The 26,776-nt window shown below is 42.0% G+C and overlaps 1 protein-coding gene across 1 annotated transcript; it reads left to right on the plus strand.

The window, feature by feature from the left end:
* Nucleotides 1-21: 21 nt before the first annotated feature.
* EAF1 (ELL associated factor 1) lies at nucleotides 22-26,710 on the plus strand. Its single transcript, XM_065397717.1, has 6 exons — nucleotides 22-155; nucleotides 5,034-5,128; nucleotides 8,719-8,855; nucleotides 10,589-10,755; nucleotides 18,704-18,934; nucleotides 24,215-26,710. The coding sequence occupies exons 1-6, from the start codon at nucleotides 53-55 to the stop codon at nucleotides 24,259-24,261; spliced, it is 780 nt and encodes a 259-aa protein (XP_065253789.1). The 5' UTR covers nucleotides 22-52; the 3' UTR covers nucleotides 24,262-26,710.
* The last annotated feature ends 66 nt before the right edge of the window (nucleotides 26,711-26,776 follow it).

Here is a 26,776-nt window from a genome sequence, read left to right on the forward strand (position 1 = left end):
GGATCCGCCGCTGCCGGGTGCTGCAGTGTCCGGGTCCGGCGCGGGCAGGGGCATGAACGGCTCGGCGAATCCGCTGCTGGACAAGGAGGAGCACGGGCTGCAGCTGGGGGAGAGCTTCGAGCGGCGGCCCAAGGCCTCCTTCCACACCATCCGCTGTGAGCCCCCTGCTCTCCCTGGGACCCACCGCCCTGCCCGGGATCCTGCACCTCCTGGGGACCCCCCGGTCTAGCCCGTTACTCCTCTACCCCCCGGCCCACAGCCCCTGCACTCCCCTCCCCTCCCCCGAGCCCGGGGACCCCCCTGTGCTGCACCCCCCTCAGCGGAGAGAGGAGGAGTCCAACCCTGTTCACTTTTCCAGGGACCCTCGTTACACTCCGTGCGCTGGGATCCCCCACTCCCTTCCCCCTGTATCGTCCTCCTCTCACCTGCCCCGCTCCCACCCAGCTACCCCTCCTGCCTCTGAGCCCTAGCCCCTAACTCTCCAATTGCCCCTACCACCCCAACCCCTTACCAGCTCGCCATGCCCTCTCTGCCCATTCCTCACCAGCTCCTCCTTCCTAGGCTCTTACCTGGTTATGTGGAGAGCAGCAACTTTCAGTTGCAAATTTAGATGGGGGGAGGGAAATTAAAGTAAGGCTAGTTTGAAAGTAACTGTAAAAATTATGGGTGGGCGGGGGAGGGGGAAGTGAGTCTCTTACTGAGTGTCATATCAGATGACATCATTTAAACTTTATATTGTGAAAGATGCAGGGCTCTGGCTTTATCTGAGAAAGTCTGAATAAGGGAGATCACACACAAAGTTTCTTAAGATTTATTGAAATGTCCATCAAAATCCTTCAGTACACTGTAAAGAGTATGACATGACCTCCCCCATTCCCTCCAAGAGGGAGTCTCTGGCTCCAAATGAGTGATACTTGGCAGCTCTGGAAGATGAGTTTTCTGACAGCCCTTCAAGCTTCCCTGCAGGGGGAAAAAAGCCACTTTTGCTCCTTTTGCCTCTTATACAGTGGTAGCTAAAGGCCCCAGCCTTCCATGTGGGCAGGAAGATCCACCTGAAAAGAAATAATATCTGCTGCAGGTTTGAGGCAGAATGTTAGGAACCCTTAGGAAAGGGATAGATATAGAAAATATAAGGTCTCTATATACACCCATGGTACGCCCGCATCTTGAATACTGCATGCATATCTGTTCTTCCCATCTCAAAAAAGATATATGAGAATTGGAAAAGTTACAGAGAAGGGCAATAAAAATTAATAGGGGTTGGAACAGCTTCTGTATGAGGAGAGATTAAAAAGACTGGGACTTTTCAGCTTGGAAAAGAGATGACTTAGAGGGAATATGATAAAATCTTGATTCATGGAGAAGGTGAATAAGGAAATGTTATTTGTTCCTTTACATAACACAAGAACTAGAGGTCAGCCAATAAAATTAATAGGCAACAGGTTTAAAACAAACAAAAGGAAATACTTCTTCACACAATGCACAGTCAACCTGTGTAACTCATTGACAGAGGATGTTGTGAAGGCCAAAACTATAACAGGGTTAATAAAATAACTAGATAATTTCATGGAGGATAGGTCCATCAATGGCCATTAGCCAGGATGGTCTGGGATATAATCCCATGCTCTGAGTGTCACTAGCCTTTGTTTGCCAGAAGCTGGGAGTGGACGACAGGGGATAGATCACTTCATGATTGCCTGTTCTGTTCATTCCTTCTGAAGCACCTGGCATTGGCCACTGTCAGAAGACAGGATATTGAGCTAGATGGACCATTGGTCTGACCAGTATGGCTGCTCTTATGAGGCCAAAGATTAAACTGGTAATTTGGTTATATGTGAGGCAGTATATAACCCAGCTAGCTCTTCATGGCTATATTGACTCTGCAGTTCTATAATAAGTCACTTTTCAGTAAAATGTGCTTGAGTCATATCAGTTTGCAAGTGTTGGCTAATAAGTGGGTGCCAATCACCCTTCTGACCAGAACAGTTCTTAAGTAAGGTCTAGACCTTACTTGGCTCTTCTAAAGAGCATTAAAAAAAAAAAAATCCCCCAAGATAGCAAGAATCTTCTAACTAGTATTTTCTAATACTATTTGCATTTGGTAATATATTAGGAGGTTGTTTTAATAGTGACCTCACTGTGCCTTTATCCTTGAACTTCATTCACAAGATACTGTTTTCTCTGCCCTCTCAGTATGAGTATCTTTAAAATTAATAGTTAAACATCACCTAAAGACTAAAACAATACCTAATATTATAACAGCATAATAATGTGAGGATTTGTATAGTAGATGGGTTTGTATTAATGCAGCATATAGGGCTTTTCCATGTAATCTCAGGTCCAATCCTGTAGCCCCCTTATTCATGTGATAAGGGTAACTGGCTTCCTTAGGACCACTCACCTGAGTAAGGATTGCAGGAACAGCTCTCTGGTTTGAAAGATTCCATACTTCTCACTTAGAGCAATGTATGGCAATATTTGAGTCATAGCTATTTTCCCGAATACTCAAACTTGCATGTAAATCATGTTAAGAGACAATATCTGGAAGGACAAAGACAGTGGATCACATCTGCAGGGGAAATTACAGCATAAAGTATTTAGAATGCAGTTGTACTCTGAAATGTCAGTCAATGATTGTACCTCAATGAGCTTCAGATCAGATGTATTTACTTTCCAGGTTAGAATTTTTTTTATAAATGCTGGGCCTGAAATTTTAACCTGGGATCAATTATACTGTTGGGTTTTTTTAGTATCCTGGACAATCCACGGAAAATGCTTCTAGGAAAACTTGACTTTGGTAAATAAAATCATGGACTATTTTTCAGGGTCATAAAATTAGTATAACCATTACAAAAACTAACCAAGGGTATACACAAACCAGTAAACTTCCCAGAGAAACCCAATTGTTGGCCAAATGTTTGCATGGCGTATCTTCATCTACCACTGACCCTGGGAAAGAAGCCTAGTATTGAAATCCTTTGTCAGTCACCCCAGCTCGTACCATTCCTATATGTATATGTAAGAGGGAGGTATGCCAGCCTTGTAAATGAGGAGGCTCTGGTAAAGTGTCAGGCTCAGAACAAACAAACAAAATTATGTATGATACATGCACACATAGCATTTAATAAGAAATGAGGGTGGGCTAAGAGGCCTGCTCCCTTTTGGCTGCTAAACTAGATTAGGAAACCTTCTGCAGCTGCCCCTTGCTTGACCCAGCAAGTCCACACTGATACATTTGGGGAAACAATAACTAGTAATTGTTAACTCACAAAGTTACTCAGATGTAAGTGAGGGCACAACTTGGCCCTGCAATTAGAACTATTAATTCTTTTGGTAATGCATGAGATGGGGTTAAATCTAGTCGTACACTCACTTTCTCTGTCTGCTGTGTTGTCTCTGTAGTACTAGCAGAGTAAAAATCAGTTACATTTATTTTTATCATTAAACCCAGCAGGTATTACTCTTAGTGACGATGTTAAGAAGGTGCTATTTTTTGCAAACTTACTTTTCATAGTAGAACTTCATTTTAAATTTGCTCTAAGAAGTGGACGTTTTAATAACTAATACAATAATTAAGAGACGTCTTGGCAGTGAATATAACTGGACAGTTTTGTATGCTGCTTCTTAGCGTATGCGCAATGTGTCTCAGGTGGCATGTGACCAGGATTCATCACCGAATTTGTTTTGCTGGTTGGATCATTAGCTTTCCCAGGCTGGGTACTGCCAGGGAGTGTGATGTGAAGGTTGATCCATGCCCCCCTTTTTGTATGCTTAGACACTGGAACTGAGTGCCCACTTATGAAAATGTCATTATCCGCCATATTCATATCTGGTTCATGTTCTGATTTTACTTTTGCAGTTTTGTCTAAATCATGTCTGAACTTCATACATTCTGATCATCTGTTTTTGTCTCCTTTATGGCTCAGTAGTGCGGTAGGATAATTAATAGAAAATATGTAAATGTATTAAGAAAAGTTACTGGAGATATTACTTTACACAGAGGTGCAAAGTACATTTTATTCAATCAAAGTAACCCCCTATAAACCAGGACTATCTTAGGGCTTTAAATTGCCTTAGGCATATTCTGACTGTGTCATGCTCCCACCCTCCATCTGGGATGGCTTTGTCAGGGGCCCCCTCTCCCATACAGATAGGGGCAATAGCATGCAGGCCTTCTCTCTGCTCCCCTCTCCCACCTGGAGAAGTAGAGGTAGAAGCCTTGGGGCCCTGACCAGAAATTATCACAGCAAGGGTGTATCTGCATGGGTAGGTGAGCTGGGCTCACTGTATTCTTCTGCTTCTGTCAGACAGAGAGTTCTGAGGTCATGACGGCAGGTCTTCTCACAAACCGCCCAGTCTTACAGTTAACAATCTGTTGAGATATGTGGAGCAGTTCACCACTTAGAGTCATAGAGTTTAAGGCCAGAAGGGATCACCAAGTCATCTAGTCTGACTCCTGTATAACACAGGCCACCAACACCCACTGACTAAACCCAAAAACTGAAATTAGACTAAAATAGTACAGCCCACAGGAGACTAGACTGTTATGTGCCACAGGCAGAGAAGAGGAGGGACTGAGATGTACCAGTGCCCAAGGCCCCCGCAAAGGCAGGGAACTGAGTTTGTGAGAATAAACCCTGATAATCCTGGCAAGTGACCCGCTCTCACATGCTGTGTTGGCTGCTTGTTTCAGACTGTCTTCAGACTCAAATGTCACTGCATTGGTTATACCTGGGTTACATGTTGAAGCTTTTCCTTGACCAGAATAGCTAGAAACTTACTTTTTTTTTTAAATTGAAAGATTAAAATCTGAGGTAATCACATGATTTAAGGAGCGGGTATCCACAGAATTAGATCCGTTGTGCCTATGCATTAGTCCAGCTCTTCTTTAAATAGTAGCATTGGCCCATGTTTTACATTCCTTCTAATCAGAAATAAAGCAGGAGATGAGTTATCTCAGAAGAGAAACCATGGAGACTCTAGAAACAATTTAGATGTGAAATGTATTTAATACCACTTATTTTCCTCTTCAGATGATTTTAAGCCAGCATCTATAGACACATCTTGTGAGGGGGAGCTCCAGGTTGGTAAAGGAGATGAAGTAACAATTACACTGCCACATATTCCAGTAAGTTTACTTTGTGTTATGATGCAAATTTACCTTTTGACTTCGTAGCAAATTCTCATTATGTGGTTTTAGTATCTGCTAGCCAGGAACATTCTAGTGTAAATGGACTTAAATCTATCCTCTTCACCTTTGATCACAATGCTAAAACAAATGAGTCCACTGTTTGAGCAGCTTTTGCACTGTCTTTCTACTAGCATTTCAGTATATCATTCTGGGAGAGGGCTGTAAAATGGAATCTCTATAAAGTGTTATTTCTGTAAACGTCCAATCTACTTTGATTACAATTAATCCTTCTTAGTACTCTTTGAAGTACAATAAGATTTTTAATCCTGAGTGGGGCCCTACCTAACTTCCATCAGTTTTTAGTTCTGCATTTTAAGTCTGATTATCCTTGACTCAGGTCAAGATCAAATTTTCAGAAGACTGAAGTTATGCCTTTGAAACAGCTCTTTCTGTTGCTGAAAGCTATACAAACAACATCCTGCACCCCATGTTTGCAGAAGCTTCCCCAGGATTCCTAGTCAGTTGCAATGAGGTTAAATCCAATCCCTCCACAAATTATATAGTAAAGATTTATTGTGCAAGGATGATGGACAAGTGACAGTAAAGAATATGGTTAAATGATTATACATATTTCTGTTTTGATAATAAAGAGTTGAAACAAAACAAAAACTGCACCTGTGATCTGGTACTGGATTTGTATATTAGCTGGAGAGCTAATGCTAATTACCAATCCAGCGTACGTGAATTTATAAACAACATAGATAGGCTTAGTATAGATAGGCAACAGTTTTCTGCCAGGTTGGAATCCAAATGGCAGATCCTCAGCTGGAAAAATTATGGATGAAGCTGATAATTTACACCGGAGAGGATCTGCTCCCAAGAAAGTTTTCTAAATAACGTTACCTTCTTCACTCTTATATGAAATGTTGCCTCAACTTAATCTATATAGTATACTAATCTTGTTGAAGTAATTCTGAGAGCAGATAGCAGCATAATTAATGCCAGTAGTGCTGACTTTTGAATTAGAATATTCCCTTTTGACTGGGAAGTGTATTGTTCCTATATTTTTGAAGTGGGTGAATAAGATTGTTTGTAGTGCATCCCCTTTCCAGATGCCTGTTCTGATAAGATTATTTTTAATGTACTATTTTATGAGAATGGACAGCTTTCAGCTTGACCTGTCTCTTCTATATTCTAGAGGGTTTTCCAGTTAACCAAACTGAACACAGTCAATATTGATTTGGAGCAACATATGCATAGTGGCTGCTTTCAATCTAGTTAAATGGACAATTCTATGAAAAGGGACGGGATATATGATCTCAAAGCTTCCCTTTCTTGAAATGTTGATAAAACAATATAAGAGGGTTCACTGATCTTCTAGATCCTGCTTTATTTCTCATATTCCAACAAACAATTGCACTAGCTGCCTAACAATTGGATGGGATTCAGGTTCCAATTTGTCATTTGAAATTTTGCTATCCCTGACAGTACCACTGTTTGAAGAAGATTTTTGTGTGTCTCTTTCAGTGTGTGGACAGTTTCAGGGATTACGGGTGCTTTGTGGATGTAGTGGTTTACTATTTGATGGTCAAATAATTGTTGAGGAATTCTTTTTGTCTCTTGTTTTAGTTATGGGTTTCATCACAGTCCTGTTAAACTTTAGCTCTTTCGCTTAGTGGGTTTTTTCTGGCCTTTGTAACAGACTAGTCTGTAACATAGCATTTTGGTTTCTGTTGCTTAGCATTTAGGCATTCCAAACTCTTACATACCTGCTTAATTTTAAGCATGTGAGAGGGACTGTTGATGTGCTTTATTGGATCTTCAGTTTCTTCTCTTTATTTCTCAGCAAAGATTATGCTCTTCTTTAAATTCCAGGCTTTCCACAGAATAGGGGATGGTTGGATATAAGTTTAGCACAATTTCCATTAAATTTGTGCTTTATATGTTTGTCTAACTTCTCTTTATCTGTCAAGGATGACCAGGTCTTAACTTTCAGCTTATTTTGTATTCTCTTCAATCCTTTTTTACTTTTCAATTTCTTAATGTAGTAATTTTGTAAATATCTGTGAAGGCATGACTATATGAGAATATGATCTTATCCAAATTGGAACCTGTCTTACTGTAACATCTCTGAAGAATCCAGATGTAGGCAGTCTGTATTGTTCCATAACCATTTTAGATTAATATGTGTACCCTATTTTTGATGGTGCAGAGAGTTTAAAATTTTAGTTTAAGCGTGAAGACATATATTTTCTTTAGAAGAGGGGTGGGGGTGGAAGCTTGTGCTTGTGCTTTTGCACACTGTCCTCAATTCAGGGTGCTTCCCAAGAACATGTGTAAAGATTGCTTTCTGTTCTCTGAATCAGGACTCTGTTCTTCAGTTGTAAGTACCATTCACCTTTCTCTGTAACTATACAGCTATTGTATGTATAAAATCTGAGTAGGTTTCACAGTAGAGAGTATACTTTTGTACACCCCTTACACTAAGCGCATCAATTTTTTGATTCACCCAATGTTAATTAGTATCATAGAGAACCCCCCAGATTGCTCCAGAATGTAGGTCTTCACGCAGTAGGTTTGCCAAACAAACAAGCTGTATTTTTTTTTTTAAATCAGTTGTTGCTAATGTATAGCATGTGATATTTGCTTCATAACATAGAACAGAGGTGTTGTTTTTTATTTGCTGGATTAAATATAAAGGCAGTTTAAATGATGTATTGGGTACACATACATTTCATCAGGTCACAGCTCCACTGAATGCGTAATTAGATTTAATTGATATGCAAACTAGACACAATCAACTCAGGGCTAAATAGGGATTGGGAATGGCTGAGCCATTACAAACATTGAATCTATCTCCCCTTGTAAGTATTCTCACACTTGCTTCTTATCAAACTGTCTGTACTGGGCTATCTTGATTATCACTTCAAAAGTTTTTTTTTCTCTTTTTTTTCTCTTACTTAATTGGCCTCTCAGACTTGGTAAGACAACTCCCACCTGTTCATGCTCTCTGTATGTGTGTATATATATCTCCTCAATATATGTTTCACTCTATATGCATCCGAAGAAGTGGGTTGTAGCCCACGAAAGCTTATGCTCTAATAAATTTGTTAGTCTCTAAGGTGCCACAAGTACTCCTGTTATTTTTGCGGATACAGACTAACACGGCTGCTACTCTGAAACCTGTAATTAGATTTATATTCAGTATCCAAACCCAGGATTTTCAAAGCTGGTAGAAGTATCAGGGAGGTTTCTGATATTTATCAAGGCAAACTAATAAAATTTAGTTGTTACCATGATGGAAAGTAGAACTGTAAATGATAGTAACCGAAGGGTAGATGTGTTTATCACTGCAAAGCCACATAAAATGATTAAAAGCATAATAATGAGTGAGGAAGAGTCTGACGTAATGCATATAAATGTATTCATCCCTTCTTGAAATGAACAAACACTTTCAATCTAAAGTAAATGATAATGTCTTGATATTAGGTCAGAAGCATGCATATATTCATTAGACTTATTGCGTATAAATGGCTTGTATAGTGTGGGTATAAGCAAATGAATGTGTGCTTTTTCTTTGACACCAGGGCTCAACTCCTCCAATGACTGTGTTCAAAGGAAATAAAAGACCATATCAGAAGGATTGTGTACTTATTATCAATCATGACACTGGGGAATATGTGCTGGAAAAACTTAGTAGTAGCATTCAAGTCAAGAAAACAAGGTAAAACTGGGGCACATACAGTTAATAAGATGAATTCTTGCTAGAGATTCATGTTAATAGGGTCACCTTTAGCTATGGCTATGAGTTTTGTGAATTAGCAGTATTGTTTATTTACTGAGTTTCCTGGACTTTATGAGGACAATTATCATGCCTAAATATGGAAATCTCCATTGTGTCTATGTAGCAGAGAGTAAAGAATTAGTAGATTCTCCGTTATTGAAAGGTGATAATTGTAACTCATGATTGAACAGTATTGATGGTATAAAAGTTTAGAAGCTGGTCAAAAGATTAGATGGCTTTCAATAATTTCTTTCTGAAGAAGATGGAAGTGGTAACCTGTCAAGTGGACGGTGAAGTTGCAAGTAATGGACCTAGAAACTTCCTGCGGAAGTCTAATTATATATAACAATTAGAGTGGGGGAACATGGCTGCATCAAGTTGATAAACAGAGCAAAAATCCAAACCCTTCATGGGCAAAGATTCTGAAAAAATGAATGCTGGAGAAATAAATAGTATTGTGGGTAATTGCCTAAAAACTGCTGAGATGAGAACTTCTGTCTGATCTGATAGCCATACCTCAGTACACAAATGACACTCTAGAAAGTGTTCAGATAAAATATCTTTCAGAGTAGTGCTAATATGTAAGTACCTGAAGTCTCTGAATCAAGTTCTTTTAGCAGTGGGGAATGCATATTAGTTGAATTCTATGGAGCATGCCATTATTAAATATTTTTTAAAAACATGACACATTTAAAATAACCTGTATTACTGCAGCCATAAAAACTTTGAGAGCTCACAAAAACTTTACAGTGATGCAGGCTGGGACCAGGCTGGCAGCTAGATCAGAGATCTCCAAGGAACAAATCCAGGTTGTTGTACGTGGGGGTAGTGATTCAATAGTTGCCACACTTTCCTCTGAGTCAATGCCCTACAAGTGCATGAGCATGATGTTCCAAGGCACTGTGCTATTAGAGGTCATGTCATTCAGATGAGATGTAAAGCTGTTGTCATGATCACTTTGGTCTTTAAAGATCCCTTGGCACTCTTCGCAAGAGAAGGGGTTTTAGTCTAAAATTCAAAGTGGAGTAATTACATTCTTCCCACGTAAATTCCTTCTGTAGTTTCAGGAGCATAAATCAATATTAGTAACAATTCTCTGCTCTTAGTAACTTTCATCTGATGAGGTACTGTATGTAATCAAAGAGGATACTTCCTGTTGTAAAATGCTGGGTAGGCTTGCTGTGCATCTTCTGATAGTTAGCTGCATTTCAATGATGGATGAAGTGATCCCTCTGTATTTCATGTCTAAATGTTTGTGAAGAGCTTTGGGATCATTCAGGATGAAAGGTGCTATGTAAATGTATTTTACTGTAGTTGCTGATTGTATTAAGAAGATGTTCTTTGCTAAATGAAAAACCTTTACTGCTATTTGAATAGAGAACAAGATATTGCTAAACCTCACATGGTTCTGGAGCACAGTTAGTAAGGACCTCACTCTACAGTCACTTTACAGCATGCTTCCCATGGAAGTCAGTGGTGATGCTGAGTGCCAAAGCAGTGTAGGTTTTGAGCAGTATTATATTTAAAATCCATAATTCACTGTATAGCCCTACAGGATGCAAAGTAAATTTGTATTCAGTCTAAACTCATTAAATATATATGAATACAGATCTTACTGGAACAAATGAACACAGCTCTATGGCACCACTCACTGTTTTTTTATGTTGTTTCAGGGCTGAGGGCAGCAGTAAGATCCAGGCACGAATAGAACAGCAGGCTGCCCGAGCCTCCCAGCCTTCCTCACAGTTCAAAGCCCCATCCAAGCCAGCAGCTGGGCCCAAAACCTCCCCTTTGAAAGACAACCCTTCACCTGAACCTCAGCTGGATGACATTAAGAGAGGTAAAGAAGGGTTTGTTTTTTTAAATCTGTTTTATAATTGTTCATTTACAAAGATACATAAGAACTTCAAAGCATTAAAGGCTGGTACATGACTGCTGGTTAATAGTCTATGTATCTCATTTTAAGGATTCTTAGTGAATTATTTATTTTCTTCTGTCAACGTAGTCATCCAAACTGTCCCCATCTCTCTGCATGTGAGCATCCCTTTTTTGCTGATAATTTAATCTCTTTCAGACTCTTTCTCCATAAAAATAACATTAACTCAAAAGATGCACATCATCACAGTTGGCTGGAACAGGAATTGGCTGGCTATCTCATCCAGCAGAAAGGCTTCAGGTGTGAGATCCATCAAATAATTGGATAGGGATCAAATTTGCACAATATGGACCACACTGCTATGTAGTTGCTATATTTATTATGCAGGTATCTTGGGAGGGAAAGAAGGATTGAGTGCCTAAATTAAATAAATCTCCTACTTAAGCAGCAGCATCAGGCTCCTAATCTCAGTGTTTCTGTATCTGTGCCCAAAAGTTAGGCCTATTGGGGATTGATGCACAGAATCTCTGCCCAAATCCCTTCCACCTGGGTGGTGCGCTCCATGGGTATATTGTGGACAATGCAGTTGAAGCGAGGAACTTTCTTTTTTGTTTAATTTATATTTTACTGAAAAGCCAGGTACTTTCTAGGCATATGTTGTATATTAAGACCATATTGTTCCTTTCTCCACTTCTGGTGTTTCCTTTGCATTGTCTTTTCCCTCTTGTCCATACAGCTAGTTTTCTTATGGGCTCAGCCTATGTTAATTATCCTATATTATTCAGCAAGATTTTCTTCAACTTATACTAGTCACTTTATGACATTTTTACTTTTAAAAAATCTGAATGTTGATTGTAGGAGCAGATTATATTCACTCCTGCGCAGTTTCTAATGCACTGAACACCAGGATGTTGATTGAAAGACCATGTTGAAGTCTGAGGGTTTGTTAGTTGCAATTCCTGTCCTTTCTCACTGTGTTTATATCTAATTTTTTATTTTGAAAATTCTTCAAATACAAAAAACCAACCAAACAAGCAGACTACAGGGAAATACATGAAGTTAGTAATCGAATTATCTGGTATGGTTCTTATTATACAGTTTAGAAAACAAATATTAGTTGAACCAGGTATGTACTACAGAGTTCTGTTGGCATAGCTGTGAGGAGGTGTGACCCTTGACTGACATAGCTGTGCTGGTAGAAGCCCCTACTGTAGACAGTTACACCAGCCAAATGGCACTTTTACCAGTATAGCTTGTTTTCACTCCGTGAGGGTGCAGGGTGTGGGTGTGTGAAAGATTTTATTATTCTGGTACAAACTGCAGCTTTCCAGTATAGCTGCACCCACACTAGGAGTGCTTTGCCGGTATAGTCTTATACCAGTAAAGTGCTCCTAGTGTAAACATAGCCTTAAATAATCATCGGACACCTTTTCAAAAAGTTATACAGCAGTGACTAAAGGTCATATTGTTGCAGTAAAAATTACATATTTGTCTGGTGTGACGGTTACTCCAGAGAGAGTCTTCATATTCTAAAATCAGAAGACCTGTTGTACAAAAGTGTGAATGTCCTGGCTGTCTGATAACTTCTCCAGCATCTGAATGTCCCATATTGTAGAGAACTTCAAAGTACCATCTGGGAGATCAGTTGTATTTCACAGAGAGTATTTACCCTTCACATAAAGTTCTAATAGAGAGTATGGATCCATCAACAGTTTAGTTCTTGCCCACAGAATAATTGTGCTTCTATAGCTTTTCTAAACATTCCTCAATCCTTTCTTTACATAAGCTTCTAACAATGGAGAACTAGAGTACCAACACTTTGACATGTCTTATAATTCTGAGAACCTGTGAAGGGAAAGCACAATTAAAAGCCATTTGGACACAACGAAGATGAACAATACAAGTCAACTAGATCCAGGAAACAGTCTTCAGTCCTTGGGACTCCTGTATTTCTTCTTTACTCCTAAAGAGTTTTAAAGTTAAAGGATTTTTTTTCTCTTATTGTTTCATGCCATCTCCTTCTTGGTCATTGAAAGACATACTTTGTACAGAAGAAAAGTAAAGCATACTGGGTGAGGTTCTCTGCTGTGCCTCTAACAGGTGCAGCACAGAACTCTCAAGTCGTAGGGGGCTGGATCTAAAGTGGCTTTGCACACTCCTGATCCTAAGATGCTCCAGGGGCTGGGATGCCTCTGGTGTTACTAACACAGCTCTGGGATCCTCTCTAAGTTCCAGCAACCACCCCAGGCTGCCCCGTGGGCTGCTGTGCTGCCCAGAATTTTCACAGCATACTGTGGCCCCACACTTGACATGCCTGTCCCTCTGTGGCATATGTGAGGGTCTTTGTGAGGCACCTTTAGAGCTGACTTTGCAGAGCTAGCAGCAGGGGAATCCTTTACCTATTAGTTTTGGGGAGGTTTGGCCCTCTTTATGCCCCTGCAGCCCTTTTACACAGCATCAAGGGGCCAGAGTGCAGGTGAGGATTTCATGCATTATGAATACTTATCTGCACTTTATCACATGTCACTGTGCAATGAGAATGAATGATCATATTGTGGTATGTGCAGGAAAAAATTGTTGACATATTTATATAGCATACTTAATCACAACAGATGCATTTTTGATAATGTTGACATAATGTAGGTATACAGTATCTGGAAAAAGTACAAGTTTTCCAGTGTTGCTGGAAAACTATGAATTTAGTGCTTAAAATGTGCTCTAAAGTACAGTTGTACTTTGAAAAATAACTTTAAAGATGACATAATATAATTGCATATTTGTTGTCTCTTGTGGACTTGTAAATCAAATTTGCTGAATTTCAATGTAAAACATTTATTTTTTTTTTCAATCCGCTTTCTCTGTAAATTCAGCCTGTCAAAATCAAGTTGTTTACTTCTGTCTAATGTGCTATGGGACTTATGGCTTCATAATGCCAAATGCTGAGCACCTACAACTCCTATTGGCTTTAGTTGGAGTTCTAGATGCTCAGTGCTTTTCAGGGCCAGGGACTTCTAGATAAGAATTTTGTTGAAGGTGCATGAAACAGAATAAAATCCAATGCATCTACTGACAGCAGAGAAAAGGAGCAAAAAAGCCCTGTTCTTAGTTACTGAAGTAACTAAGTAGATTTGATTTATTAGTAGTATTTATTATTGTAGCACCTAGGAGCCCTGGTTATGGGCCAGGACCCCGTTATGCTAGCCACTGATTTGTTGACAAAGGAGCCAGTGATTTCCTGAGTATAATTTTATTTTAATGCAGAAAAAGCAAAGAACGTTTTTGTTTCACTTATTCTTTTAAGTAAATTGCTATGGTTGAGAAATCAAATGCACAAAACTCAAAAGTTATGGTTCCCTCAACAATATCAACTTTGCCAGATGTAGTGCATTCATTAAGGTATGTATTTAACATATGCTACATAGAGAGGTTTTTTAACATTAACTTTTGCATTTCCTGACTCTTGTGACCTTTTCAACCTCAATATTGCATTAACATGGTTTGTTTGTTTGATCTTAAGGAACGAAAAGTATGCTGATAAGCATTTGACTTTTCACAGTTAAACGCAGCATATAGGCTATGCAATGTAATCATCACACATTTAAAAAAAAAGTAAAGGCACCAGAACATTAAATCATCCATACTAATGATTGCACTAAAGAATGCCTTGATAAAGCAACAGAGCAGACAAGCAGGAAAATACAAATTGTGACATAAGTAAAGCAGATTTGTTTTTCCTTTTGGACCTCGTCTTGTGGTTGACTCAACCACCATCTTTGACAGACTGAAGTAACTGGAATTCAGTAGGGCTTCCTAAAAGTCCTGTGGAAACTCTGCATGATACATTTTTAATGATATAAGAGCAGTTGTGACATCAGCAAAGACAACATTTTCTTGTCTGCACAGATGAACAATTTAAAATATTGGGTGCGTGGAGCTGAGAGACGAGACTAGAGATATCTGAAAGGAAACTGCAAGTCCAAGAAGCAGCAATTGATTAGAAAAAAAGCCCCAATTGAGCCACTTATCTCCCTTCCTAAGTGCTCTCTGTTGCTGCTGATAACACCTCCAACTTCCCAGCCCTGTCCCCCAGGCTCACAATCTTGATGTCATTTTCTTGCTCTCCTTCGCTGCACACATCAAGGTTGGCAACAAATCTTGCCACTGTTTTCTCCAGGACGTCTTTCTTTCCACTCCTGATGGCTAAAACACATCTCCATGCTCTGATCATTCACTGCCTTGTCTAATGTCCTCCTCACTCACCTGCCAGGCACCCATATTGCTCCCCTTCATTCCATCCTAAACACAGCAGCCAAAACTATCTTCCTTGCCCATCAGATCATGTCACTTCTCTCTCTGAATTATTCTATTGGCTCCCCCTTGCCCACCATATCCAGTTCAAACTTCCCATCCAACCTCCTCTCCATCCTTCATCTTTACTGAATACTGTCTTGTTGCATACCTCCTATCCTCTTCCTTCCACCAGTGTTGCCAATCTCTACTCCTCTTTCATTAACGTCTTCCTCTCCCTTCTATCATCTTCACACCATCTTCCATGCTGCCTCCTTCTGACCCTAAGAGCCTCTTTATGCCACCCACCATGCTGTTGTCAGAATATGTAGCCAAACGATATCTTGTAAGATATATGTAAAAATTCTTGACACGGTGGTCGTTAATATTATTGCATAATGTATGTATGGTTAGTGTATAAATAATTATGTCTGTGCTGGAAATATGTTCCTAAAATATGTTCAGATCAAGCAATCTGAGTAGAGCAAATAAACAAGTTTTTTGTAGACAAAGGAATGTTGTTTTGCCAGTTTGCCTGGGTCTCCGATGTAAATTGAGCCAGGTGAGGACAGAGTATATTTACATCTATGGTAAACAAACTGATTAAGCCAGTCAAAAAAACAAATTGATTAGAGGATGAGGAAGACAGGATGGCATCTACACACCAGCAGAGGACAGGAACTGTGTCTGGGTTTAATTTTCAAAGAATACATTTCAAAGGCTTACTGGACTAGAAAAAGAAGGGGAGAGAACCCCTTTTTTTATCCATCTTTTAGGGAACAAAGGGGACAACAAGCTCTGATTCTGTGAACATTGGAGCTCCTGCCAGGAAGGACTGGAGATGTTGTAAGTGAGAGAGCTGTTTAGGCAAAGGCTTCACTAGCTAGAATTAATTTTTAGGTACTAGAAAGCATGTTTTATTTTGTTTGTTTGTAACCATTTTCTATTATCTCTGCTTAGTATCACTTAACTATCTGTTCTTTGTTCATAAACTTATTCCTAGTTTTACTGTAAACCATCTCAGTGCTGTTCTAGTGAAGTATAGAGCGAGTCCTCAGCTAACCTAACAAGCTGGTGTGCGTACTGTCTCTTTCGAGATAGCACACTTAACAATTTCTGAGAATATCCAGTCAGAGGGACTGGACTACAGAGAGACGTCTCTGGAGAACTCAGGAACAGGGGTTCACTGATTTGTTACCTGCAAGAGAAGGTTAAGACTGGCAGAATCTCAAGGAATTTGCTGGCGAAGCGGACAGACTGGTGTGTCAGGAAGCTCACACGTAGTCTGATCTCAAAAGCTCTCCCTTGCTAAGACAGAGGGTAACAGTGGCTTATGGTTCTGTGCTGCCCTGAGAAGAGCACCACACTCCTATGTTGGAGGGCCCTCCCAGTCTCAGTCTGCCAGGTCATCCCAACTTCTCATTCATATCTTCCACATATGACTCGCTTCTTCCACAAGGCTTATAAACAAGGAAATGGGTGGAAACCCCTTCCTCTAGTTCTCCCAGTGCATCTTTTCTGTCCATTAGATTCTCAGCTCTTTGAGGCATAGACTGTGAATATTTGCACCATGTACATTTTTAGTGCTCAGTGAGTAGTTATAATTATCAACTCCCTTGATCCAAAGTATCACTTGAGGCATGTGGAAAATTTACCAAATCAAGCTAGGGCAAAAGATAGTCACATCTGTGGGATTTCCATTTTCCATTGTGCTTAGTTTCCCCAAGTTGCTTAGTTTAGACATTGAGAGATCCTCTAAGCCTGAAAGTTGTTATGGGATTCTAGAAACACGCAGTTTGGGAATAAATTGAGAACCCAGACTTGGGAGTGTTCCTTGTCCATTTCTCAGACTCCAGCATGAAATAAATTCTAAAAGCTGCAAGACTAAGTGGGGAGGAAAATAAGAGAGAAAGAAATCACTTTTGAAAGATATATTACTCCTGCCATTGACCCAGTCATGTAAATCCAACAGAAACAGATGACAGATTTTTTTTAAATCTAAAAGATTGAACAGAAATGGCTGTCTTGCAAACAGATGAACTGTAGGTAACATAACCAGTATGTTTTGCCTCAGCAGCCAAATTGCAAAAACAACCTCATTTCCTCAAGAAGTACAACTTGATTTAGACACTCTATTGCTCCATTGTATAGGTATAATATTGTTTTCCTTAATTCCAGTTGAATGTAGCTGACTTAGAAATTGAAAGGTAGCAAATTTAAAATTGAAAAAAGAAACTTTAAGCCAGTGCATAATTACCCAATGGATTTCATTGCCAAAATACAGTGGAGGCTGAGAGCTTAGCAGGGTTCTTTAGTCTTATTTCCTGACCCTGTAGGGCTGTTGTATCATCGGGCATCTGGAACCCTCTCCTTTCCAATCAGATACAGTATTTAGCCTTAATCCTGAAACGTTCGAGATCATGAACTTTAATGTCATGGCATTTTTATTTATAGAAAAGATCTGTTCAAGGTCATTTTGGAGATACTTTACACACAAAGGATGGTCTTGTGATTCAAACACTAGAGTAGGACTCAGGAAATTTGGGTTCAAACTCTGTTTCTGCTACAGTATTCCTATGTAACCTTGGGCAAGACACTTAAATTTTTCTGTGCCTTAGGTCGCCATCTGTAAAATGGGGATAATACCTGATTTCTCCCACTCTTTTTGTATTAGACTGTAAGTTCTTTAAGACAAGAACTCATTTCTTAGCTTGTGTATGTACAATGTCCAGCACAATGAGGCTTGAACTCTGAAGATTTTGGGTGCTTTCATAATATAAATAATGCTAGCTTTATTATTTCTCTCCCTCTGATCCCTATACCTTTGGACTTATGGTAAGTAGATGCTTAATGTTATTGGTGGAGGGATACAAGTTGTAGTCCCCACAAAATGTTCAAAAAATCCTTCCAATAGTTTTTTAGTAACATGGAATATTCAAATATACAACAATGGTGTGATCTGCGATGACTTATCTAAATCCTTGGTAAGTAATGTGACTATTCCAAACTCTTGCTGATATAACTTTCATATTACCATTGGAACCACCAAGAAGGGTGCATGGCAAATCTAAAGAACTTCATAACTTTATTGTTGTATTCCCCTTCTCTCCTAATTGTAACTGTCACTTGTTGCATCAGATACCATTTTCAAATGAGCCTAAATCCCACAGGTTTTTCTATGGAACTTAGGCTCCTAAGTCACTGGGTACTTTTGAAATTTGTACCCATTGTGTCAACTGTTATACCCTGACCCCAGATCATTTACATTTGATGCCTGTTTTGTCTGTAAAGTGCCTGGCACATTGAGCACTCAGTAAATGAATAATACAGTAAGGAATGGTTTTAAAAATAGAAAACATATAAAGTGGTAGTGAAAGAAATGAAGTTTAGAGAAGCAGTGATTATTACCTCTTCTCTAGATTCAGCTGCAGCACTTAGTTGTATGTATCTTTTGTATGTATCTTTTGTTTTCCGCCCCCAATTCTCTCCTTTTGATTTGATTTTAGACTTGTTCATTGTACTTGGTAAATTATACTTGACAAAACTGTTGCATTTTAACATTCCCTTCCTGAAATTCACAGAGGCCTGTAAATGTTTTGACCCAACAAATGTCATCTTATTCCAGAGCTAAGAGCAGAGGTTGAAATTATTGAACAGATGAGTAGCAGCAGTGGTAGCAGCTCATCGGACTCTGAGAGCTCTTCTGGGAGTGATGATGAAAGCTCTAGCAGTGACGGGGAAGAGGCTGCACGCATTTCCCCCTCTCAGCCACCACACCAGCAGTACAACAACAGAAATGCTGTTGCTAATGGTACCAGCAGGCCACAAGGAAGCAATCAGCTAATGAACACTCTCAGTAAGTAAAGTTTTGTGTGTTGTTGCTGTGGGAACCTGTGTGATGCCACCAAAAGGCATAGTTTTTCTAAGCAGGTTTAGATACCGCTGTAGAATATAGTTTACCAAATAGTTATCCCAAGCAGTTGCATGCATGCAGGTTGAAATATGTGAAAGGGCGACCTTATAACAAAAAGCTCTCATTTATTTGAAGGTATAGAGCAAGGGTGGGCAAACTATGGCCCATGGGCCAGATCCGGCCCGTCAGGGCTTTGGATCTGGCCCGCGGGATTGCCATCCCTGTGGCGCCACGGGCCCCACGCCACTCCCGGAAGCGGCCGGAACCATGTTCCTCTGGCCTGGGGGAGGGGGGTGGGGCAGAGGTCCGCGCGCTGCCCTCACCTGCAGGCACCGCTCCCTGCAGCTCCCGTGGCTGGGAACGGGAAACCGCGGCCAATGGGAGCTTCGGGGGAGGTACCCACAGGCGAGGGCAGCGCACGGAGCCCTCTGCCCCCTCCGCCCCCAGGGGCTGCAGGACGTGGTGCTGGCCACTTCCGAGAGCGTCACATTGCGGGGCCAGGGCAGGCAGGGAGCCTGCCTTAGCCTTGCTGAGTGCTGCTGCTGGGCCGGAGCCTGCACCCTGAACCCCTCCTGCATCCCGCACCCCAACCCCTGCCCTGAGCCCCCTGCCGCACCTCGCACCCCTCCATGCCAACCCCCTGCCCTGAGCCCCCAGACGCACCCCCGCACCCCTCCTCCACTCGAACCCCCTGCCCTGAGCCCCCAGACGCACCCCGTACTCCTGCACCCCAACCCCTTGCCCTGAGCCCCCTACAGAACCCCAACCCCTTGCCCTGAGCCCCTTCCTGCACACTGCACCCCATCCCACACCCCAACCCCCTGCCCCAGCCCTACATTCATGGCCCTGCATGCAATTTCCCCACCCAAATGTGGCCCTCGGGCCAAAAAGTTTGCCCACCCCGGTATAGAGGCTACTTAGGCATCAAAGGCTTGAGCCAAAACCCAATAGACTCCCATCAGCTTCAGTGGGTTTTGGAGCTGGCGCTCAGTGTGACTGGGCAGCAAAGCCCCATCAGGGAGGAGTAGGATACAGACACTCCCCAACTTACGCAATCGTTCCGTTCCAGAAAGCCTTGCGTAACCCAAATTTAACGTAAGTTGCAAATGTATATTGTGCAAGCATAAAAAACAAACAATTACAACATTTTCTGCTCTAAATCAATCTTCTTTCGCTTACGAACTGGTCCTGCACTCGCTTTCCAGGCATGATTTGAATGCAATAATAGGGTGAAATAACAGAAATACAGTATCACTGAAATAAGACGAGACTGAGAGGCTGTGAGAGCGCAAAGCCTTCCCTTGTAGGAGATGCTACTGCTGTATTCCTCCACACACCACACTACAGTACAGTACTTTGCGTTTCCGTACTCTACGCAATATTTTCCGCAACTCGAAAATTTTATTTATGCCTTATGGAACTTTTTGCGTAAGTTGGGTCTTGCGTAACCCGGGGAGCGTCTGTACACTTGGGGGAGGGGAAGAATTGTTTTTTAAATTAACAAAAAAAAATCTGAGCTTTTGAAATGTGGGATTGGGTGTATATATAGTAAACCCCTTAGTGAAGTTGGTTGGGGTGTGTGTGTGTGTGTTTTAGTTAGAAGTTGATATAGACGTATAAAGGACGTGGAATTAACTTGTAATAACCGATTAATACTGCATGTGACCTGGTTATTGGAATAATTACTGCATGGCTATATTGGGTTAATGGGATGCTGACTATCCCTAGGTTGGTTTAATTTAATAACAGTGCTGTTAAACAAGTAGGAAGGTGTCACAGTACCTAGTGAGCACCCTCTTGTGACCACTCACTGGGACTGCTGTGAGGGGAATTCAACCTTCTGTGTCCCTGGATGGTTTAAGCTTCTAGAGCAGGGGCGGGCAAACTTTTTGGCCTGAGGGCCACATCCGGTTTCCAAAATTATATGGAGGGCCGGTTAGGGGAGGATGTGCCCCCCCAAACAGCCAGGCGTGGCCCGGCCACCGCCCCCTATCTGACCCACCCCCGCTGCTCGCCCCCTGATGCGCCCCCCCACCCTGGGACTCCTGCCCCATCCACCCCTGCTCCCTGACGGCCCCCTGGGACTCCTGCCCCATCCGACCCCCCCTTTTCCCTGTCCCCTGACAGCCACCGAACCCCCTGCCGCCCCATCCAACCCCCCCTCCTTCCTGACTGCCCCCCTGGGACCCCTGCCCCATCCAACCACCCCTTTTCCGTGTCCCCTGACCGCCCCCGGAATCCCCACCCCTGACTGCCCCCAGCCACCCCATCCAACCCCCCCTCCTTCCTGACTGCCCCCCCCGACCCCTGCCCCCATTCAACCCCCATGTTCCCCGCCCTCTGACCGCCCCGACCCCTATCCACACCCCCGCCCCCTGACCACCACCACAAACTCCCCTGCCCTCTATCCAATCCCCCCGCTCCCTGCCCCCTTACCGTGCTGCCTGGAGCACTGGTGGCTGGCGGCGCTACAGCCGTGTCGCCCAGAGCAGCAGGATAGGCAGCCATGCCGCCCGGCTGGAACCAGCCATGCCACCACAGAGCACTGGGTCAGGCCCCGGCTCTGCAGCTGCGCTGCCCCAGGAGCTCACTGCCGAGAGCATTGCGCCAGCGGCGGGGTGAGCTGAGGCTGCAGGGGTGGGGGAATAGCAGGGTAGGAGCCGGGGGCGAGCCTCCCGGGGTAGGAGCTCAAGGGCCGGGCAGGAGGGTCCCACGGGCTGTAGTTTGCCCACCTCTGTTCTAGAGCCTCAGCAGGCTACAGTGCTGTTTTCTCCCTGGGCCTCTCTGGCACATTTCCTGGGCACTGACTCTGTCTTCTCCTCTGCCCATCTGTTCTATGTCCCCAGGCCCAGCACTGACCGCCAAGATAACCCAGTTGTTCCAACATACCCCTCTCCCAGAACTCCATCCAAGAGGTGTGAAGCTTCTGGTTACAGTTTAACTCTCTCAGGGGCATGCGGCAGTTGCGAAGCCTGTAACACCCACACCTTACACAGAGCGAGCATTGTGCTCTTTTACTTAATCATACACCACATAGGAGAATACAGATCATACAAAACAACAAACATCTTACACCAGTGTCCCTTGCTAGCTCACCGTTCCCTTGTGAGTCCTTGGGGACCATCGGTGTGGAGGGAAGCAGGCAGGCAGGATGTCCCCTGCCTCACGCAGGCTGTTACCTGCAGGCTGGTCTCTATATCCTGAGACCAAGTCTAAGGGTGGGAGAATCATGGGATTCCACCCTGAGAGAGGTGAAGGTACGAGGCCAGCATCTAAGGAGGGTGCATTCAGAGAGGTCAGAGAAAGGGTCAGAGGTGCAGCTAAATTATGCATCACATCCTCTCAAATGTTATCCCCTCCTGTGTTACTGTGCCCAGCCATCCTCCTAGCTATCCCACCCATTTTTCACTGCCAGTTTAAACGCATAAAGAATGTGAGGATGTGGAGGAACTGTAGAGAGACCCGCTCCTGTCCACCATAAGAGATGGGCAAGGGTGAGGAGATTATGACTAGTCAAATTGCTGTATCCCCTCTGTGGTTCCTCCATATGCTCCTTGACAAACTGGACCTAAAATGTGTGCTATGTACCCATGGTTTCTGCAGCAGATTCGGGTAAATTCAAACATGGAGGGTTTTGGTGAATTAAATATGAAAGTGAATCTGGTGCATCTAATCTTCCTTGATTAGTCCAGGACATAGAGAGAAATGTGAGTTTTGCTAATTAGTATTTAGATCTTCACTCAAGGCCATATCCGAAGCCCACTGAAGTCAGTAGAGTCTATTCACTGACTTAGTGGGCTTTGGATAGGCCCTTATTTAGGAGGTCAGATTTGCCATGCTTGGAATGTGCTTGAATTTCAAAGGCTTGATTCAACATGTGTCCATGGACAAACCATTGATATTTCTGTAACATGAAGACCACCTCTACAGGGGAAGTCTTGCCATAGCATGCAAACCCCCCAAAAATGTTAAAAAGGAAAAGAAACAGCCACTGTCTTTTTTTTTTTTTTAGTAGCTCCCTTGCAGTGGACCTGCATTTGAGGGCAGGAATGTGGAAGATGATAGGGCACATGTTATAGGCCAGCTTAAAAGAAAGCATGTACGTTACCCAAGAATGAAGAGGACATTTCTCATTCTCATGTTCACCAGAATGCTGCAAGAGAGGCGGCAGACAGTTGCTATATAGCAGTGGTCCCCAAACTTTTTCCATCATGCCCCCCCTTGCCCGTAATGGAACCTGTCTGTGCCCCCCGGAACCGCGGCTGGGAGGGGGGCCGGAGCCGCAGTTGGGAGCCATGGCCAGGGGGCCAGGAGCCACGGCCTGGAGTTGTGGTCGAGGCCGGGGGGGGGGTCACAGTCAGGACTGGAGCTGCGGCAAGGGCCTGGGGGCAGGGCCAGAGCTGTGGCTGGGGGCAGAGCTGGGTGGCACTCCTTCTCCACCCTCCAAGGGGCTGATCCAGGCACTGCTGTGCTCCCCCCCCCCCGAACTTTCCTCTGCACCCCCTCCAAGGAGGGTGCGCTCCACAGTTTGGGGACCTTTGCTATATACTATGAGGACAGTGTAGGGCTCTAGGCCTCCCTGCTTCTGACCTGTCTTTGGGCCACAGAGCTCCTTGGTTTCCCCTTCCTCACTGACTTCTGAAGCAGAGCTATCAAATAGGCTCAGCCCAATATTCTTGAGCTGCTGGCACTTTCCTGATTTATTCACAGGCTAGAAGGGACCACTGTGATCATGTAGCCTGACTTCCTGTATGACACAGGCCGTAGAACTTCCCCATAGAACAGCCCCATCTTCACTACTGAAACTACTATCTTTAAAAAATGGTTATTTTAATAGTGTAGATGGAGCCAGGGACTTCCCTAGTGTCCTGCCCAAAAGTCATATATGGCAGTTTGGCTGGGTGGAGGGTGTGGAATTAATTCCAGAGCTGCTGAGAAGGGGAATGCTTCTTTTTGAACAGGGAGTAGTAGCCTTTGTGGTTGTGGAGCCAAGGAGACTCAACTTTGCCTGGATTGGGCCTTAAATAAACTCTGTGCAAATTTTAATGTTCTTGAATATGGAGAGTGATTATATTAGACAACCTGCTGAGATGCTGTTCGTGTTCATTTCTGTGTAATTCTTATTTAAATCTCCAGTTTAAATACAATAATTCTTAAATTTGAATATAATCAAAGTATGAATTAACTTCTGGCCTGGTGTTCTTGTTTTTTTGTCCCCAATAGGAAATGACTTGCAGTTGAGTGAGTCTGGAAGTGACAGTGATGACTAGGGCTGAGGTTTCTCTTTTTCTGCTGCATATATATGAAGAACTAATTTACTTTTCAGTGAGCCCAGTGCTGATGAGGGAATTGGCACGGGAATAGTTCCGTGCGTGGAATTTTAATAGAAGCAATGTGTAACCCTATGGAATATCAAATATTATCCTAAACAGAAGCTGAGGAGGATTTTACTTTGTTTATTAAGTGTATATTTTATGTATATTCTTAGTCTTTTAAAGTTTTAAATAGATATGGACAGTGGATAAGCCAGTCTGTGTCCCTGACTACTGTTGATCTGTAAAGCATAATGCATATTCTCTTGATGTAATCTAAATGTTTCTTGTTCATGGGAGATGTTCAATGCCGTAGTACATTAAGGAAAAGTGTGCGTTTAGGACAGACGTGAGCCAACAATTCATTAAAAAACCCGTGTGGGAGCTGGAGTGTAAACTAAATTTCATCACTAAACTGTCTTCTTCAGTTTGGGGCTTTTCTAATGCCTTTTTATTGCTATTTTTGGCTAACCGTGATGTGGGAGTGTTTTAAACAGTTGTAAAAGAAGTTATAAAATTGCCTCTTCAATTACTACCTTGTTGCACCAATGCCTTACAGAATAATTTTAAATAAAACTTCAGTTGCTGCCTCCATTATTACAGGAAACAATACTAGAAGCTGTTCACATTACCTTCATAAACAAACTACAGTCACGCATGTACACACACTGTGTATGTGTAATAATTGGCATTGGAGACAGGTATTCTCTCAAAGTAATGTTCTTAGGTGTTTTAAGTAACAAAAGTACCTACCTATGTAAATAAGAACTAGGACAACTTTCTCTAATATATCACACAGTCTCATTTAATTCTGGTTTTCAGTCTCTAATGAAAATGGTTTAAATATAGAATATCAATCTTATTTAAATTACTCCAAAATACTCCATTTGGAACTGGAGAAAAGATATTTGCAACTGCAGGACTAGAGCCCATTGCTACAAGATGATTACACCAAATAGATGAATAAACAGTTATCAGATGCAGCTGGAAGCAGCCCACCTTCTCCAAGGTTCCCTACATGGAGTTTTCCTCGGGTTGTTCCTTGGCGTGGATCTCATGAGGGACTATGGGCCCTGTCATTCTTCAGAGCAAGAAACGTTTTCCCCTGTAAGTTTTTTGTTTGTTTGTTTCATTTTGTGCATACATGGGACTTAAGTGGTGCATGAGGTTCGTGCTGCCCACTCCGCACAGGGTTCAGTTTCAGCTGTTACCCACATGGCATAAGGCAAGTGGCAGAATACTTCTAATGTAAACCAGGAAATACAAAGCTAAATGTTTACTTTCCTGGCTTTTGTCTATCAGTGGTAGTCTACCATCATTTGTGTGTTTTTGTTTCCCTGTTTGTTAGGGTTTTTTTTCTTTTTTTTTAAAATGCATTGGAGGGCACTAGGGGTATTTCAAGGAAGGTTATAAAACCCAGATTATTTTCCTGCATTCGATATATATTTAAAGAGGTATCTTTGTACATATGTTTTTTAAAAATATTTGGTACTAAAAGAATACATGTATACATATTTTAACACATAATTAAGAAATACAGTTGGTTTATAACCAAAATGATTTGATTTTTCTCTGTCAGCAAAGGGAACACAGGTGCTCTCTTCTAGCAAGCTGCAAAAGCTTTGGTCTTAACAATTGGTATAGCAGCTATTTAACTGAATGTGTGTTTGCAACCTAATTAGTAATAATGTTGCTTCCAAAATATCATCCTGAATTTCCCTTGACTTACATGTTAGATAAGCAGTGAAGTATCTAATTACTGCAACAATTCATCATAAGTTATTCAGTGGCTGCATTGTGCCCTCTAAAATATGGGGTGTTTCATAGGAAGTGTTCTGATTATTCAGCGAGTGTATGCAATTTAAAAGGGTGTAAGACAACATAAGAAGGAATATACCAGACATTGCCTATGATCATGTCTGAGATACTGGGCACACTAACAGTACCGAGTCAGCACTCATCAAGCCAGAGGACCTAAAATATACATACCCGAAAGGTCAGCATAGGCCACACTTGTACCCCACTCTCTCAAAAGGTTTTATGGCTTCTTGTGTACCCATGCTGTATTCCTTGATGTTCCAGCAAAACAAATTGGAACATCTCATGTTCTCAGAAACCAGACTTAACCAATTGGTTTAAGAGGAAAGGCTGATAGGAAAATGTTCTCACTTGTGTCTTTTTCTCTAAGGTCAGAGAAATGGGTACTCAGGAATAATACAAAATTGAATTACATATAACTATTTGGAGAATACTGTGCCTAAAGTTTATTTGCATAGTTTGCTTTATTATAGGCTAAACATATGCGTGTTTACAGTTATGTAAAAAAATAATTTGCAGTGTAAAGCTATATCATTTTTTCTCTTTCAAATTCAGTTTGTTTAAATAAAAAATGTTTAGCAATCCAAATGTGTGTATGTGTATTCTTTTAAACTGGGAAACGAATGGAAATGTCGCTTGCAGTTATTTGGAGTGG

Source organism: Emys orbicularis, chromosome 2 (genome assembly GCF_028017835.1).
Source record: "Emys orbicularis isolate rEmyOrb1 chromosome 2, rEmyOrb1.hap1, whole genome shotgun sequence".
NCBI classification, from domain to species: Eukaryota; Metazoa; Chordata; order Testudines; family Emydidae; genus Emys; species Emys orbicularis.

Coding starts and splice junctions, on each gene's coding strand:
- EAF1 (XM_065397717.1), top strand. CDS start 53: ATGAACGGCTCGGCGAATCCGCTGCTGGACAAGGAGGAGCACGGGCTG. Junction 8,856..10,588: donor ATTCAAGTCAAGAAAACAAG/GTAAAACTGGGG, acceptor ATGTTGTTTCAG/GGCTGAGGGCAGCAGTAAGA. Junction 10,756..18,703: donor GCTGGATGACATTAAGAGAG/GTAAAGAAGGGT, acceptor ATCTTATTCCAG/AGCTAAGAGCAGAGGTTGAA.